Source organism: Musa acuminata, chromosome BXJ3-4, assembly GCF_036884655.1.
Source record: "Musa acuminata AAA Group cultivar baxijiao chromosome BXJ3-4, Cavendish_Baxijiao_AAA, whole genome shotgun sequence".
NCBI lineage: Eukaryota > Viridiplantae > Streptophyta > Magnoliopsida > Zingiberales > Musaceae > Musa > Musa acuminata.
This window is the reverse complement of record NC_088352.1, coordinates 49,142,612-49,161,175: the sequence shown is the minus strand read 5'-3', so window position 1 is coordinate 49,161,175 and position 18,564 is coordinate 49,142,612. Positions and strand designations below refer to the sequence as shown.

At 41.1% G+C, this 18,564-nt stretch overlaps 2 protein-coding genes and 1 pseudogene across 4 annotated transcripts; all 3 read left to right on the top strand.

Moving 5' to 3' along the window:
• The first annotated feature begins 178 nt into the window (after nucleotides 1-178).
• On the top strand, nucleotides 179-4,173 carry LOC135635443 (protein PYRICULARIA ORYZAE RESISTANCE 21-like). Of its 3 annotated transcripts, none has more exons than XM_065146507.1 (5): nucleotides 180-295; nucleotides 376-463; nucleotides 2,522-2,764; nucleotides 3,239-3,320; nucleotides 3,417-4,173. In XM_065146507.1, exons 3-5 carry the CDS (start codon nucleotides 2,753-2,755, stop codon nucleotides 3,995-3,997), a joined length of 675 nt encoding a protein of 224 aa, XP_065002579.1. In that variant the 5' UTR covers nucleotides 180-295; nucleotides 376-463; nucleotides 2,522-2,752; the 3' UTR covers nucleotides 3,998-4,173. The 3 variants fall into 3 exon arrangements, with proteins under 3 accessions (XP_065002577.1, XP_065002579.1, XP_065002578.1); XM_065146506.1 differs by having other exon boundaries at nucleotides 2,517-2,764; XM_065146505.1 differs by having other exon boundaries at nucleotides 179-463.
• A 717-nt stretch (nucleotides 4,174-4,890) lies between these two features.
• On the top strand, nucleotides 4,891-14,377 carry LOC108952514 (alpha-1,6-mannosyl-glycoprotein 2-beta-N-acetylglucosaminyltransferase-like). The gene is made up of 6 exons (XM_065148971.1): nucleotides 4,891-5,054; nucleotides 5,429-6,816; nucleotides 12,176-12,365; nucleotides 12,432-12,557; nucleotides 12,712-12,775; nucleotides 12,861-14,377. Exons 1-2 carry the CDS (start codon nucleotides 4,891-4,893, stop codon nucleotides 6,723-6,725), a joined length of 1,461 nt encoding a protein of 486 aa, XP_065005043.1. The 3' UTR covers nucleotides 6,726-6,816; nucleotides 12,176-12,365; nucleotides 12,432-12,557; nucleotides 12,712-12,775; nucleotides 12,861-14,377.
• LOC135636860 (phytochrome C-like) lies at nucleotides 14,355-18,454 on the top strand (annotated as a pseudogene).
• Nucleotides 18,455-18,564: the final 110 nt, after the last annotated feature.

The window sequence follows — 18,564 nt, the reverse complement described above, 5'->3', positions numbered from 1 at the left end:
GTCGGTTCGGTTGTGTTAGAGTGGCTCGTAGTTCGGCCGCCCAATTACTTGGGTTCGGGTCGAACTTTAATTGAGTTTTACGAATAGACCCTCGTACTTTTGAAGTTTACGAAAAGCCCCCTGATTTGCCGCCCGTCAAATTCTAATCCTCTTTCAAACTCAATCGGTCGACTCCCCTCTACTCCCTCTCGGGCAGTCGATCTCGTCGTAGAATACTTCTTTTCGCGGACGATTCATCTCCTTCTGCTCGATCCTTGATTATTCTTCATGCATTCTTTCCGCTCGAATTCACGGTGTAACCTTCTTTTTGGCGTTCTACTTTCTCTGGAATCTTGAGGAGTCCGTGGGTTCTTAAAATCTTTGATTTCTGAACAGGAATAAGTCGAGAGCATATCGATGCTTCCCTTCTATTTATACGAATCGAAATCTTCCGAAGTAGAAGTACCCTTTTGAGCCATACAAGGTAATCTGTTCTGTATCAGTTTCCTCTGTAGGATATTCTTTTGGAACGATGCCTAGAGAAATTTTAGATTTATCTTCGTCCTCGAGTCTTCATGATATATGTTACATTTCGTTTGATGCTCGCCAAATTGAATATACGGGTAAAAGATCTGACTTTTTGAATTAAGAACTATTTTATTGAATTATGTTAGTTTGATTAGGGTTTGTCCTTTGTATCGGAATTTCCTTCCTTCCGTTTTTTTTTTTTTTTTTTTTTTTTTGCATTTTACTAGTCTCATTTCCTTGGCCCTCAGTCATATATTTTTGTTGGTATTTGCATGATTTTTTACTAGTTTGGAGATTCTCCATGAATTAAGTTTTTCTTCTCTTGTTTATGTAAAAGTTGATACATTTTCAATTCAGTTTGACCACAAGATCAGTACTTTAGACACCCACAAAAGAAACCTTGCAAGTAACATGTGGACATAATTACATGAAGCAGTTCTATATACATTATTTAAGTATGGGATTGACAGTTTGGATCCTTTTATAGTTGTTAAAATGACTACACTTCTTGTAATTTTTTCCTGATTGGTAGCTAAATTTATGAATTCCTGGAAATTATACTAATATGCATTAAGATATGTCGACAGTTTTAAAGGCTTTCATTCTTATCCATTCATCGAAAGTTGAAATGCGGTGCTGCAAATATGTAGTGGAAATTATTCTCCACTCAGTTGCATCCTTGTTGGTAATGACACCTTAGGAATGAAAAAGCAGATCGGAATGGAGAAGAGAAACGGAGATTAGATTCTCAACTGGAAAGTGACCTTGTGAATGCCACCTACAACTTCTTATTTGCCACCCACAAAGACAATTGCAAAAGCATGATTATTTCTTGTTGTTTAATGAGTCGTTCAGGACAGACCTTTCTTCCTTTTCTCTGTATGTGTTTTGTGCTTATTGGTCTTATCAAGCGAAGAAGCTAGTTAAGATGTAGTTCCGTGCGACACACAAAGCCAGTGAAAAAAGGAGACTGCCAAGTTTAAGATGATGTGCCATGGGTGATCCTTATGATAACTTTAAGAAAAGCCATCATATTCTTTAATTATTTGTCTGTGATCATGTGGCTTTTGGTCAAGGTTTCTGAAGTGTCACGATACTCTTTGAATTGGAGATCCACAAGTATGGGCTTGAGAAGCCATGTGGGATGAGTGAGGATACTTAAGCGAGCTATGAGCCAGAGACTATAGTCTGTGGTCTTGAGGGACAATAGTTTGAGAAAATTTTTAGATAGTCAAGCACGCTTGTGTTCTGCCTGTTCAAAGTCAGAAGAATTGATTTCTGAACCTCCCAGTTTATAGTAGGAAAAAGGGTATCGCATAAGAAATTAGTTTAAAATTATCTTAGATGGCTGGCTGTCAACTATTAAGATATCACCTGGGCAACCAGATTTCAGAACAGGCCAATAGAAGGAGCAGATACAGAAATGCTTCACTTAGAAAGACATCATAGAAGTTTGTTCATTAAAAGTTATGAATCTGAAAGCAGTTAAAATTTGAGTAGGGAGTCCGTCAAAATCAAATCTTCAATTGGCAGGGCAGGTAATAATGATATTTAGACCCAATATGACTCTAGATGTTGATGGGTCATAACTCTTTTAACTACATTGTTGTTTCAAACCTAGAAAAGGATTTCTATTGAGCTGTGTATAATTTTCTCGGTGGTCACATCGCCATTGAAAACCACACTGACCACGATACTCCATCAGTCGGCAAGATAAGTTGATGATGATCGTCTACACAAGGAAAGAAATTTATCAAGCTAGTGCAAAGGATTAATGTGTTTTAAGGTATGAAGGTGGTTGTGAGCTTCCTCAGAAAGCAATCTTATTTGAATTTGATGCTCATCTGTCATGACCAAGCAACTCTCCTTTTTCAAATATGAGGGAGGTGCAAATATTTCTGTGTGTGTGTGTGTGTGTTCTTTTTTCCATGTTCTAAACATATATCTTTTATATAAAGTTCTCTCTCTGGTTCCAACCGGAATTTTGCATTTTGACTGGGAATATTTAGAATAGGCCATCGATCATCAAATACAAGCAACCAAAGTGAGAGTAAAGGTGCATGACTCTGCGCTTAAACGTACCCATGAAGGCAGCAGATAAGTCGGTGAGAGTGACACATGTTCTTGTCTGGGCTGGGTGGTTCATGACCTCAGTGCACTTTGGTTTATCATCTACGTCTATAAAGAAGATCCTCTTCCCATCCTCCTCCTCTGCTCTAGCTTGGGATCTCAGCACTCGCAAGAAATGGCAGAGAAGGTGCTCAATTCCCTCCTCCCTCTCTTTTAATGCTCTTCTGATCACTTGTATGTCTACCGTCTGCAAAGTTGCATTGGTTCTTTTATACTTCTTATCTGCTGTTTTCTTTTTGTGGTGAATGCGATGTTATTCTGTCAGTACTCGTGGAGTTTTCGGGTGTGGTTCTACTACTCCTTGCTGCATTTATGTTTTTCGCTATTTCTTTTACCTCCATTTTTCCCAATCCAGTTCGGCTTCTTATAGATTTCTCGGCTTCATATGTTAATCTAAGTTTCCTTTACATGTTGTTCTTGGTCATTCACAATTTGACTTCCACTCGTGCAAATCATGCACCAAAATTATACATTGAAATGAAGAAAGATGATATTTATTGTTCCTTTTGTTGAACTTGATATGCTCGCATATGTACATGAATGCGTATATATCTATATATCTCATCTAGTAGTATTTTTTTTGCTGGTGTAATTATCACAGATTGCCACGGTGATGATAAAGGTCGATCTTGACTGCTGCCTCTGCTCCAAGAAGATTAAAAAAGCTATATGCAAGCTCCAAAGTAAGCATGCAATTGTCGTCTCTCCTCCCTACGCTACTGTTCTAGTACTATCACATCTTTCTTATAGAATGTCTTTTGTGGATTTCCTCATGTTAGAACACTACAAGATCCAGTCCATCGCCTACGATGAGAAGGACGACACTGTGACGGTCTCCGGCCCCTTCAATCCCGACTGCTTCATCAAGAAGCTCTGCTGCCTCGCCTCCAAGGTGATCAAAGACATCCAGATCAAGCCGGACAACCCGCCACCCGAACCGGAACCGGCTCCTCCCCCACCCGAACCGGCCCCTCCTACACCCGAACCTCCGCCGCCTCCTGGGCCCGAACCACCGCCGCCTCCTGGGCCCGAACCACCGCCGCCGCCCGCGCCCGAACCACCGCCACCTCCTGCTCCTGAACCGCCGCCGCCACCGAAGCCCGACCCGACCCCGCCCCCCGATGTGGTGGTGAAGGCGCCTATGTGGGCTTTCCGGACCCCGGTGTGGCCGGTCTGCTGCCACCAGCCGTGCCCCTGCTACGAGCCGCGCTACGGGTCCTGCCGCTGCTGCTCCTGCGGCCTGGTGACAGACGAACCGCCTCCACCAGCCATGTACTACGGCGGCCCTCCGTGTTACGAGGTACAGGGCTACAAGATCGTCTGCGAAGAGGAGCCTCCCTACGGCTGCTCCATCATGTAATTACCTACGCATTATGTGTGTGTGTGTGTGTGATAGATATGATAATGTGTGAGTGTGTGTGATAGATATGATAATAAACACATTTACATATGTGATTTATAATATTGTAAGGAAAACATAACTAATGGTGATGGGGTGAAGCGTTCGTGCCATTGAGATCGAACGCTGTGCGTATCCGTGTTTGTCTTCTGCTCCTCATCATGAATGAGCCACCGGGGGGATGCGATTCCCGGGTCCTCCCTGCCGTGATGGAGACAGCGAAGCCTCGCCCAGGGCGACATGCTCCCGGATGGAGATGCGCCACCTACCATTCATGGCGATGGCGAATAATGAAGCTCGTCTCCATGCGCCGCCGTGCACTCCGCTCCCAGATGGCCCCATCGCCATTGTGGTCCGAGCGGGCAAAGCTGGGTGTTCTCCCCGCGCCAAAGCAGTGACATTTGCAGCTCCACGACGACGGATGGGTCGCTCCTCCGCCCCCATGTTGCAGCATCAGATCCGCGTCTTTCTCTCGTAAAGGAAACGGTTGTAACGTGGACATTGCATTACGGTTTTGGCCAAACAGCTTTAAGATCAAGAAGCGTACATTTGCTTAATACAAGTGCATTTATATATGGAGAATACCTGGCATCAAATTAATACATGCACCACAAAACGGCATGTTCACTTAAACAAGATTAATTGAAATTGGAGGGATAAATACAACAATACCAAAGAGGTATACGTACAAATTTCGTCAAAGGATGACTCGCTTCGCCGAAACCTACTTATTTGGTGTACCACAAGCGTACCCGCGGCTGGTTTACGTTTCGAGACAACGTGTGGGCCCCCACATCATACCTTCCAAAGACCACACGGGTAGTTGAGGTAGATTTCGTTTGACGGGTAGAAAAATGCTGCTGTCGACACCTCAGTTTACTATTAGCTCGCAGCTTCCTCGCTCTGGGTTTCAGGAAAGCAGTTCACAGCTCGTCCCGCCGCCGCCCCGCCCTGCCTCTGCCTCTTCTTCCGCCTCCTCCTCCTCCTCCTTCTCCGCCCTCCACAGATTTTTCCTGAGGTTGGTCGCTTCTCTTCTTCCCTCGGATGCTTCGACCATGTTCTGGCGATCGATTTCTTTCTTTGGTTCCTCGATTTGTCGGTCGTTTTGAGCGAGCTTCCAATATCCTAATGTTAGCGGGGTTGTTGAGATCTATTCGATTTGGCTTCTCGCTAGATTAGGGATTCAAGAATCCTCTCGTCTGAGTTGACCACCTCTGCTTCATCGATTCGAATCGCTTCTGGAGAAAGATCATTTCTTTCTTGTTTCCGATCCATCCTTCCATCCGTCCCTTTGAGCTTACAAAAGCCACGTAGTCGTGTATCGGTGTTAAGAGCCGGAGACCTGAGATGTACTAGGTTTCCAAGAACTTCGAAATCCATGGCCTTTTATAGGAAATCTCGAGCTGTGAAAGATGCACTTCCGTTGCGGCGAATGCTTCCCTTCGCCCTCCTAGTCCTTCTCGCGGTGCTGCTTGTGACCTTTTTACTCAGAGTGGGAACAGTTACTTCCTCTTCTTCGTTTGTGAACATGTATGGAGGCTCTGCTGTTTGGGAAACCGACCGCTCGCTGGTGATACATCTCAAATCCGAGCTGAAGTTGCCGAAACAGAGCATCCTGTCCATGTCCTTGGATCAGAGGAACAAATTGCCCCCCAGGAACATGGATCGTTTTCCAAACCTGGCCAAGGATCACACAAAGATCGTCCTTTACGTGCACAACCGCCCCCAGTACCTCCGGTTGGTAGTAAGCAGCCTCGCGGCTGTGGAGGGGATCAGCGAGACAATGCTGATCGTCAGCCACGATGGCTACTTCGCCGAGATGGACAGGATCGTTCAGGACATCCGGTTCTGCCAGGCCAAGCAGATCTTTGCGCCCTACTCTCCGCACTTATTCCCCGATGGCTTTCCGGGCGTCTCGCCTGGTGATTGCCACGATAAGGATGACCCCATCGTGACCAAGTGTAATGGGACAGCTGACCAATATGGTAACCACAGGTCACCAAGGACCGTCTCATTGAAGCATCACTGGTGGTGGATGATGAATACTGTGTGGGATGGTATGGAGGAAACCAAGGGATTCTCTGGTCACATTCTTTTCATTGAAGAGGACCATTATATCTATCCGAATGCTTACCGGAACCTTCAGTTGCTTATAGGATTGAAGCCCATGAAATGCCCTGAGTGTTATGCTGCCAACTTGTCACCCATGGATGTGAACTCCATCGGAGAAGGCTGGGATATGCTGGTTGCTGAGAAAATGGGCAATGTGGGTTATTCCTTTAATCGGACTGTTTGGAGGAAGATCCATACAAAAGCAAAGGAGTTTTGCTCATTTGATGAGTATAACTGGGACATAACTATGTGGGCTACTGTCTATCCATCATTTGGGACCCCGGTTTACACTCTGAGAGGTCCTAGGAGAAGTGCTGCCCATTTTGGTAAATGTGGGCTGCATCAGGGACGAGGGAAGAGTAGTTCATGCATCGATAATGGGGAAGCAAGATTTCAACTAGATGAAATTGACAAGATTCTTAACATCAAACCTGATTGGAAGGTGCATGTTGTCAAGAAGCAAAGTGGTTACCAAGCAGGTTTTAAAGGTTGGGGAGGCTGGGGCGATGAGAGAGACCGAGAGCTTTGTTTGAGTTTTGCATACATGTATCATGATGTGCAAATATCATCAGGTTGAGGAAAGGTTGTATGGCACCATGCTATTTTTCAAGCTCTTGAGAGCATCATGCTATCACCATACTGTACCTGATCTATACACTGCCATTGAGGTACAGGATATCATGGTCTGTACCACTGAAAAATTATTTTACATCTATCTTTTCAAGAAATTAATTATTTTCCTCTTGTTGTGCAAGTTCAATTGTCTTCTTGTTCTTGCTGGTCTTTGGTAGTTCCTTTTGTTGTGTAAATCTTCTTGTCATATTGAGTTGGATATGATCTCAGGTTTAAGCATATAGTTTGGTTAGCTTACCTGTATGCTAGTAACAGTCCTCGGGAAGTTGATGCGACTACAAACTAGAAGCAGGATGTGTTTGTTATACATGGCACTAGCTATCTTGCAATCTAATTCACTTCACTGGCTATATGTGGCTTGAGTTCACTTTTCCTCACCCTCTTCTTTGATTTAAGAATGTTGATTAGCTTTTTAATTCATCTACTGTTGGACAAGAAGAATTCTGCTGGAGAACATGTCTGATCTTTTGTCTACCGAGAATAGCAAAGTTACTTCTTTCGTTGATAAAGAGAAGTAAGCTTAAGGCTAATTTTATCCGCACAATATCAATAAATGGATTGTTAGGTTTAATATGTCATAGCAGGTAACAGACTTCTCTTTGGTTTCATTTGGATGTATCTACCTGTATAACATCTGAAAATGATATTCTTAGATGGCTAAGAATTAATTTATTCCTATTTGAACCGTTAATGTATCTACCTGCATAACATTTGGATCTACCTGCATAACATCTGAAAATGATATTCTTAGATGGCTAAGAATTAATTTATTCCTATTTAAACCATTAATGTATCTACCTGCATAACATTTGGATGTATCTACCTGCATAACATCTGAAAACGATATTCTTAGATGCCTAAGAATTAATTTATTCCTATTTGAACCATTAATGTATCTACCTGCATAACATTTGGATGTATCTGCCTGCATAACATCCGAAAATGATATTCTTAGATGGCTAAGAATTAATTTATTCCTATTTGAACCATTAATGTATCTACCTGCATAACATCTGAAAATGATATTCTTAGATGCCTAAGAATTAATTTATTCCTATTTGAACCATTAATGTATCTACCTGCATAACATTTGGATGTATCTACCTGCATAACATCTGAAAATGATATTCTTAGATTCCTAAGAATTAATTTATTCCTATTTGAACCATTAATGTATCTACCTGCATAACATTTGGATGTATCTACCTGCATAACATCTGAAAATGATATTCTTAGATGCCTAAGAATTAATTTATTCCTATTTGAACCATTAATGTATCTACCTGCATAACATTTGGATGTATCTACCTGCATAACATCTGAAAATGATATTCTTAGATGCCTAAGAATTAATTTATTCCTATTTGAACCATTAATGTATCTACCTGCATAACATTTGGATGTATCTACCTGCATAACATCTGAAAATGATATTCTTAGATGGCTAAGAATTAATTTATTCCTATTTGAACCATTAACGTATTGAAAATTTATGTTGTTGACCAATTTGCAATTAGCATAATTACAAAAGTAAATTTGCTTAAGGCATTGCCTTAAGAACCTGAACTACCCATTCTATGTTTACAGTTTTGAAACATTGTTTGAACTTCACTTGTATATTTCTTATTATTGTTTTTTCTATAATTAGATTATCAAAAGAAAGAGACAGCTATGCTACAATTGAGGATAATGTGCAAAAGTTAAACTAAAAAAGTAGTACTCTTGATGACTTTGTCCATGTTTGTGTTCAACAATGTTAAATGATTTGCAAGCCTTTTTCTTCTGTATTGTTTTTTCCCAATTTTCTTTTTTTAGATCACTGTTCAATCAGTGGATTTGGCATTTTGTTATGTTTGGCATTATTGGTCCCTGGTGTCTATAGATGCAATGGTAGTGCCATAAAATAATTTAGCAAATAGTTAGATGTTCTATTTATGATTACTTGGCTTGGTATCTTTAAGCCACATATTGAGTTTTTCTGATGCAATGAATTGTTTTAACTATATACGCTGGACACCATGAACATATGTGCAATGAATTGCTTTAATTAGAAGCAGTGAATGGTGTTGCAATTTCAACAATCTCATTTCATAGAAGACAACCACATGAAAAGGAAGTCCCATCAAAACATCAGCAATCAAGTTTCTGGATCTTAGTGAGTCAGAACTGAGGAATAATTATTCCACCTCCAACATACAGACAAAGAAATGTGGCACTGGGATGCAAATGATCTCGCACCAAAAGTATGCTGGTCTTTTTGCTTCTTGACTTTTCATATCTCTTGCCCTATACTAACCTTCACTAGTTCTTCTTATGACCAGTACTGCAACTTGGAAGAATTCCATGTTAACTAGAATGTGGAGATTATCATGACTGTGGTCTTCAGATTTCTTTCTTATATGGGACAGAGGGGGGATGGGTATAGATGATTGGCTTTGTTACATAAACTGGTGTCTCAATGAGTGTTTTTAAGGCTAGCTACAGCACTCTCATATAATTATAAAATTCACTTATTGAATGTATAACTATGGATTCTGGGCTTGTACTAATTAAAAGAATTATATGCTAGAGATGGTATGAATTGAATTGTTTAATATATCCGTAAATCTAGTAAGCTATTTATCATGACCTGACCCGATTGATCCACTAGCCCAGTAACTAGAATGTGTAGGCCCATATCCATGTGGCCAAACCGTCAAGTCTTGTTACTGGTCGTGAGCATATCTAGCCTTAGACCATCATAACTCATTCTCACTTCTGATCTAGGATTTACTGGGGTGACACTATCTTCCCATTCGACGGTTTGATAGCCTTGTCATGACCCCACACATTGCCTAAATCCTTTTGCAAGTAGGTGGCATATGAGGTTTTGGCCTAGTGATGGCTCCACTCTGTCATATGCATATATAGGTCCTTGACAACATGGCCCTAAAATTATAAGCTTTTGTCACTAGTAATAAGCTTGTTAATCCTATATGCCATCATAGTCCCCTCCTAGTTTGGGTGTATGATAATCTTTAAGGAATTGCATATCCTGATGATCTTGCCCACCTGGAATATTGCGAGGCAGTAGAATAATGTAGTCACATGATTGTTAGCCTCTATTGAGGTAAAAAGCTGACTATTCATAGGTCTTAGCAATTTCCCTTCAAATTGCATGCTATTATAGCTAATATTTGGCATCTGATTTGGTGAGTGTCAACTCTTATGCATGCACATACATGTGTATGCATGCGTGTGTGTGCACACACACATATACATATACATACATGTATGTGATGCAGAAATTGTATGGATACTATAGACAAAATGCTAATGTATACTTTCACCTTCAAGTTCTTGCTGTGGTTTTAGTATGACGCGGATAAAGAAGCTTCTATTGATAACATTGACAAAATGCTATTTATGTTTTTTGTCTGCTAATGAAGTTGTTTCCTGTTGTCTCTTCCCTATTTCTTTCTTCATAATAACCTACATCGATTGTAGGCACAAGTACATGTACACCTCGTGACTATTTGGTTGCTTCTATAACCTTACTAGGACTGCATATTTCTCAATAAACAAGATTGTGCTAAGCATATGCTTTTCTCTCCTTGAGGCCTAGCTTTTGAAATGAGATGTTAGTTGTGCGAAACATATTCTTTCTTAGGGGTACCTTAGGAAAGCTATCTTCAACTACAACTATCAGTGGGTAAGCAGTATTTTGTTCTTATTTTCACTATCTCATTGGCTTTTTCACATAACCGGAATCACAATCCTAAAAACTATACTAAATATTACTTGTTATTACCATAACACCAGTAGTCTTATCCTGTATGTTCTTTTGTTGTCTTTGAGTTCTTATTTGCCTGGACTTAAGCCTTTTAAGTCAAACCATTTCAACTTCAGCTTGCATTAAGGGTGATCTAATGCTCCATGCCCCCGGTAATACGCCTTGAGAGGTCAATATACACAATCTTAGCTCAGCTCAAACAGGTTATTTTCATGATATGAACTCCGGTCACTTAGATCACAAAGAAACAACTACACAGTGACCCCAAGGCCCACTCTCTATCTCAATTTCACGTCTATCGTCTCAAAATCTTCTTTGTATATATCTTTTTAGTACGTCTATTTTATATCAGTCATTTTTCTATGCTTTGTCCACCAGTTCTCTTCCCTCTGTTCTTGTTAAAAGAAAATTATATTACTATTTAGACCCCTTACTGCTGATTGCTTGTTGAAATCTGGTATACTGGGGAATGTTGAACAGGTTTTTTGTTGGCTACCCATTTACAAGAAACGCATTACCAAATGCAGATATTAGATGTAAAGGTCCATAACAGAATTGATTTAGTTCTTGTTTTGCTTGAAAGCACAGAAAAGATGCTTTTAAATATATTAGTTCAATTCTACGCCTCCAGTGGAATATAGGTGTCAACCAAACAGCAATATCGATTATAATTTTGTGTTCTATTTTAATTTGTTCAGTGGAATAAGCTTCTCTCCTGATAGTTATTCTTTCTGTATGGTTATATTAGTGTTGTTTTGTGTTCACGGCACTGATATGGCTGGTTTGAATGTTAATATGACTTTTATACTCCCTTGCGTACAACTGCTTTTTTGTTCTTTGGTGTTCTGAGAAAGTGACTTATCATATATCTTTAAGACTCTGTTGAATCTTTGAGCCCAAAGAGTACTACATTCTGCAAGGATTACTCCTGATGAAATTATTGAGAAGCTGAGTTTCTTAAGATGCTATTTTCAGTGCAACAGAAGAGAGCAGTTTTTTGGCCTGCCGATAGTAAAAATGTTAAGATCTTGATACCCCACAGAAAGAAAAGGGTGACTTTATTCTATCAAGTCCCCACCCAAGAAAATAGTGAATTCACTAGCATGCAGTCTTGTCTGTTCCGAGAAGTTTTTGTTCCATGGAATCTTGGCACTTTCTTAACTAGTGGTCCATCATAAGAAACATTGGATTCTCAACAGTAAAAGAAATTCCCTGTATCATTCTACTTCCCGACTACGGAAGCTATGGCTTCAGGTCTTCAGCTTCTGTGGTAGTGTCTAATCCATGACAACCGGACTGTATTTCCATCTCCCCGTTGTCTGATAATTAGGTGTTCTTATTCGTCTATTATGCTGGTCCATTTCTCACAAGTTACAAGCCAATCTAGATTTCCATTAAATGAACTATAGGTGGTATAAGTATAAAGAGTTGATAGTAAGATGAGACAACTCATATTGGCCCAAAGAATTCTGCAACTTTAAGCCTCGTCATTTCTGCATGCAAAGCGCCTTCAGGCTGCATTTGGTAGAATGCTGTGTTCTTTGTGATTTTAAGATGGAACATTACTCTTTATTGATTTTATTTTCATGTAAACTGCTACCTAAACAGGATGTTGTTTGCAGGGTTGCTTCTTGGATCGTGCGATTGAGGTACAGTCATTTCTGCCGGTCAATTAGCTTCTTGGATTCTTTTTTATTTTACCTAATTGTGCCAAGGCTTGAAATTTGATGCAACCTTTTGGTGGTGGAAACTTTTTTTCGCTTGTACTGTGCGTTCGATGACATCAAGCTGTATGCTCAGCAATGAAAGATGGTTAGGAAGCATTGAATCTATTTGTAAAGTTGAGGAAAAGTCCTGGTGTGATATTCCCCTTTGTAGGTCAACCTTCACAAAGTGGATGTGGACTATGATCTCAAGGCTTCTTTCCAGGAGAGAATTGATGCAAATTGATATTACCTGATTGTTGGATTGCTTTTACAATCTGAGATCAGTTAGAGTTTTGAGGTGAAGTAGCCCAAGCATAGTATTTATGTTCATATGAAAGTTGGGATTCTGTGGTTCTTTGTATAAACCCATCCCATACATCTATCTAAAATGATTTCTTCTTCTCTGAACTTAGGTGTTAAATGTATATATATTATTCTCGATGACTCTGCAGGGGATTTTTGTTGTATGCGGATGCATCTGGCAACGCCACAAAGGTGTAGGAAAGGAATGATGAGGTGAGGCCTCCTTGTTTTCCTTCTTGTGCTAGTATTTGTTGTTTGTGATCGAAAATTTACGTGTTGTTTCCTTCTTGGATCACAGAGAGCATACAGTCGTGGGAGATGAAGGCGGCATCACATATGGAATGGCTTTGGGATTCAGTATGGTAACATCGACACTATATATATATATATATATATATATATTATATTTCTAATAAGTTAATAGTTCACTCTTTTTTTTTTGGTCTGTTTACACATTTAATTTTTGTTGGTGAAAGTAATAAAGGGCATTTCGAAATATTTTAATTTTATTATTCTTAATAATAATAATAATAATAAACCTCACTAGCAGCCATGTCTGAGTTTATTTAACATATTTTTAATAATATAAATGAGGATTTTTTCACAATTGAAGGGATATATCATGTAAGTGTAGGGTATATATAGGCAACCCTATTCACATGTAAATGGGAGAGAACTGAAAAGCTGGGGGAGAAATCAAAGGTTTCGGTGGGATCATTTGGCTCCCCAATGTCTTCCAATTCTTATCCTACTCTTAATTGTCAACTTTTCCCTTGTGCGAACGATCTTCGCTACAAAAGATTTTGTGGATATGGTAAAGGAGAGGATTTTTATCGAGGTGCGTATATAAAGCTTCGCTGGATCCAATCAATTCTTTCCTTCTATGTGTCAGTGCAGTTTATTGGACTTTCAACATCTTCTCGCGCTTCCTTTCTGAGTTCTGCTGTTCCTGTTTGGGTTGTTTGGGTTTAGAGAGAATTGTAAGATTTGAGAAGGAAGAGAGAGAGTGAGAGAGAGAGAGAGAGAAATGCTTCCATCGGAATCTGGAGACGCTTGCCTTGTCTTCTTCTTTTGCTTTCTTTCTTTTTCTCTGTATCCTGATGAGAGAATCCATTTTGGGGCCTCTGTTTGAGCATTTTCTGCTTCCATTCCGATCTTTGGCGATCGTTTCTAAAGCCCAGCGCTCGAATTCATCGGTTTTATTGAGTACTTCGGTTCAAGATTAGTCCTTTTGGTTCAGTTTGGTTCTGCAGATTAAAGAGGTCGTGATGTCCTGCTACTACTTGATGAATTGACTAAGAGGATTCTTCGCCAGTGTTTGACCTGCATTGTAGTGCAAGTGGAATTGGATAGGAGTGAGGGAGTGGTAGATGTCATCTAAGTCCAACAGAGCGAGCTGCTCCAGAAGCAGCTTGGTGCGCGCTCCAAGAACAGCGCTCGTGTGGTCGCCCAGACCAGCTTGGATGCCAAGCTCCATGCCGACTTCGAGGACTCTGATCGGCCGTTCGATTATGCTGCCTCCATCGGCACCGCCAACCGGTTGAGCGGCACCGACAGCAGTGGCATGTCTTCCTCTGCGGTCTCCACCAACCTCCAGACAATGCAGCGCGGGAAGTTCATTCAGCCTTTTGGGTGCCTTCTGGCCATCGAAGACCAGATGTTTGCCATAATTAAATTGCCTACAGCGAGAATGCGCCTGAGATGCTGGACTTGGCACCACATGCCATCCCCAGCATGGAGCAGCGGGAAGCCTTGACAATCGGGATGGATGTCCGAAGTCTATTCCGATCTCCGAGCTCGGTGGCACTGTAAAAGGCTGCTAGTTTTCATGAAGTGAATCTCCTCAACCCCATACTGGTACACTGCAGGAGCTCGGGTAAGCCCTTCTACGCCATCATGCACCACATTGATGTGGGATTGGTTATAGACCTGGAGCCTGTGAACCCTGTCGATGTACCAGTGACGGCAGCTGGAGCACTGAAATCGTACAAATTAGCAACTAAGGCCATTTCAAGGTTGCAGTGCTTGCCCAGCGGGAACATCTCCCTGTTGTGTGATGTTTTGGTTCGTAAAGTGAACAATATTACGGGCTATGATAGGGTGATGGCATACAAATTCCATGAAGATGAGCATGGTGAAGTTATAGCTGAGTGCAGGAAATCAGATCTAGAGCCTTATCTTGGCTTGCACTACCCTGCCACTGACATCCCGCAGGCCTCACGGTTTCTCTTCACAAAGAATAAGGTTGGGATGATATGCGATTGCTCTGCTTCCCCGGTTCAAGTGATCCAGGAGAAGAGATTGAGTCAGCCTCTCAGCTTATGTGGGTCTCCCTTAAGAGCTCCCCATGGTTGCCATGCTCAGTACATGGCAAATATGGGTTCGACTGCTTCTCTTGTGAGTCCATCACAATCTGTGAGCACAAAGACGAAGCAAGTGGTGGTGATCAGCAGCAGAAAGGGCAGAAGCTTTGGAGCCTGGTGGTGTGCCATCACACCAGTCCAATGCTTGTCCCTTTCCCGCTTAGTTATGCCTGTGAATTTCTTATGCACGTATTTGGGGTGCAGCTGAATAAATAGGTTGAGCTTGCAGCGCAAACTAAGGAGAAGCATATTCTACGAACACAGACTCTTCGTTGCGATATGCTTCTTCATGATGCACCAATTGGTATCTTCACCCAGTCACCAAACGTTATGGATCTTGTGAAGTCTGATGGTGCAGCTCTATATTTCCGAAACCAGGTTTGGCTGCTTGGAATGACACCTACCGAGTTGCAGATAAGGGATATTGTCGCATGGCTTATGGAGTACCATGATGGCTATACCGGCTTAAGTGCCGACAGCATGTCAGAAGCAGGTTATCCAGGAGCTGCTGAACTCGGAGATGCAGTCTGTGGCATGGCTGCAATTAAGATTACTTCCAGGGATTTTATCTTTTGGTTCCGGTCACACACCACAAAGGAGACCAAGTGGGGTGGGGCTAAACATGAACCTGTTGATAAAGATGACAAGTACCGCACACCATTACAATTGAAATGGTTCGTCTTATCGAAACAACAAGTGTGCCCATTTGGGCTATTGATGCATCAGGCAACATAAATGGCTGGAATAGCAAAGCAGCAGATTTGACTGGTTTACCCATGCAAGAAGCTATTGGGATGCCTCTGATTGATCTTGTCGAGGATGATTCAGTCGAGGTGGCAAAAAAAGTGCTGCAATTGGCTTTGCGAGGTGAGCATATTCTTCATATCGTGTTTTTCATGTCATTTGTTTACAAAGTCAATTTCAAACAAACCAAAGGATCCATTTCCATTTGGCCTCAAGCATATCTTGTTGCTGCTAATGACAGGAAAGGAAGAGAAAAATATTGAGATTAAATTGAAGTCATTCAGCAATCAAGACAGTAATAGCTCTATAATCTTAGTTGTAAATTCTTGCTGCAGCCATGACATGAAGGATAACATCGTCGGTGTTTGCTTTGTTGGACAAGATGTGACCAGGCAGAAACTGATGATGGATAAGAACACCCGCATTCAAAATGATTATGTTGCAGTAGTGCGGAATCCAAGCAAGCTCATCCCTCCTATTTTTATAATCAATGAGTCTGGTTGCTGTTCTGAATGGAATTCTGCAATGGAAAAGGTATCCGGCACAAAGAGGAGGGGTGCAATTGATAAGATGCTTGTTGGCGAGTTGTTCTGCCATCATGGTTTTGGCTACCAGGTCAAGGATCATGACGCATTGACCAAGCTAAAAATAGTCTTGAATGGTGTAATGGCAGGCGAAGATGACAATAAGTTCATATTTGGTTTTTTTTGGCATTAATGGTAAGTATGTTGAAGCATTACTTTCTGTGAACAAGAGGATGAATTCTGAGGGGAAAATCGCTGGGACATTATGCTTTTTGCATGTCGCTAGTCCAGAGCTTCAACATTCCTTGCAAGTGCAGAAAATGTCTGAACAGGTTGCGACCAACAGTCTCAAGGAACTAGCTTACCTTCGTCAAGAAATTAGGAACTCACTAAATGGAATTACATTTATGCAAGACTTGATGGAGACAACTGACTTAACCGATGAGCAGAAGCAACTTCTTAGGAGAAAGGCCCTCTGTCAAGAACTGTTGGCAAAGATATTAGACGGCATAGATCTAGAAAGCATTGAACAGTGGTATGTCTCATTTCTTAATTTTGTTTTTTGGTGGAAATTCATCTATTGATATGGTTGAGGAAATCATATTGGCTAGATTGCTCTCGATTATAATAAAAATTCTTCAGAGAAATTTATACTTACATTCCAAATATGCCATTCATCTATTCAGAAGCATGTGAAGTCCATTTAGAGAACAAGAATAAAATAGGTTTTTTGGAGTACCTTTCTTATGGTCCATGTAACCAGATTCCTATTGTTAGCATATACATCAGTCATCTGATGATGTTTAATTGCCAAAACAACATCAGTAAGAAGACTTCCAGCACCTAATTGAGAACCATTATAAGTTGCAGGAGTAATCTATGCAATCTACTCTCTAAAGTTGTTAGGCTTTAGCTAAATATGTTTGCAATCTGGTTTGGGAGTAACCACACATGAATTACATCTATATGCATGAAAATAGTTTTGCAAAGCGGACTTTGAACATTGCCAATGAAAAAGATCTGTGTACGTCGAAGCCATGGATATTGGAATTGATCAATCACTAGAAATTTTCTTTTGTGTCTCATATAATCTTGTCGCAAAATGAATTATCAGTTTTTGAAACATAAACAATTACCTATAAAAATTCTTTAGAAAGTGACAGATGCTAGCCTGAGAATCTTCATAGACAGTTTGCTGGCTTTTGACATTGATGATTTCATGCTATTTTGTTTCCTCTTGGCCCTTGATGTGTATAGGCTCCTATTAACATTCATGACTTCCGAAGAGCTATATGGAGCTGGACTCAGTAGAGTTTCATCTCGGGGAAACACTGGATGTGGTCATAAACCAAGTAATGACTCTAAGCAGGGAACAGCAGGTGGTGCTTCTTCAAGATTGGTCTGCAGAAGTTTCTTCTATGCATTTGTATGGGGATAACTTGAGGCTGCAGCAGATTCTAGCAGACTTCCTTGTCAAGTGCTCTTCAGTTTGCCCCGGTGTCCCAAGGATCAATCTAACTCCAGGCTGTTGCGAGAAAGGAACTCACGGGACCGGAGTGCAGATAGTTCATATCGAATTCAGGTAATATAATTTCGAGAAGTGATGCTGAAAATTCTCCAAAAATGAAATGCTCTATTATAATGTGGTATTAATTGTTTATTTTATGTTCCAAAGACGAATTTTTGCTGTTTACATGAACAATTCAGTAGAATTGATTTGATGCATTCCTGAATGCAAGCCTTTTCATGGTATGAAGTAACTTGGTGCCAAGTTGCGAAACTAAGATCACCTGCATCAATGTCTCTTGTTTTCAGGATCATCGACCCAGCACCGGGAATCCCAGAGGCTCTGGTGCAGGAGATGTTCCAGCACAGCCAGGGCATCTCAAGAGGAGGCCACGGGCTCTACGTCAGAGAAACAGAGAGGTCATCGGTCATCATCCTCCTCGAGTTCCCCTTGGTTAAACCGCACAGGTTGGAGAACATGATAACTGAATTATTGGCTTGTTTGTGATAGGATGGAGGCCTCCTGGTTCATCCACGAGCAAGAATAGAATTCAACTCGCCTAGTCGTCGAGGACCCCAAGAAGCATAGATCGTGTACGGAACGAGGACAAATAAGTATAGCTTGATTTCCTGTTCATGGAGATAGCTTAGGCATAGCCTATCGCATTTAATTTGGTTATATAAGCACCGATTAATTTTGCTTTCTTTCCCTTTGTAGCTACTGCTGTTGCCTGGGTCTCAAAAACCTATGCTGTACACGGGAGGGAGGGAGGGATCAACACACCGAAAGCGAGCCTCTGTCATGGCCATCTGATGACGTAAAGACGGTCACCTGCGAAGAAAGAGATCACCGTCGGATCAGTAC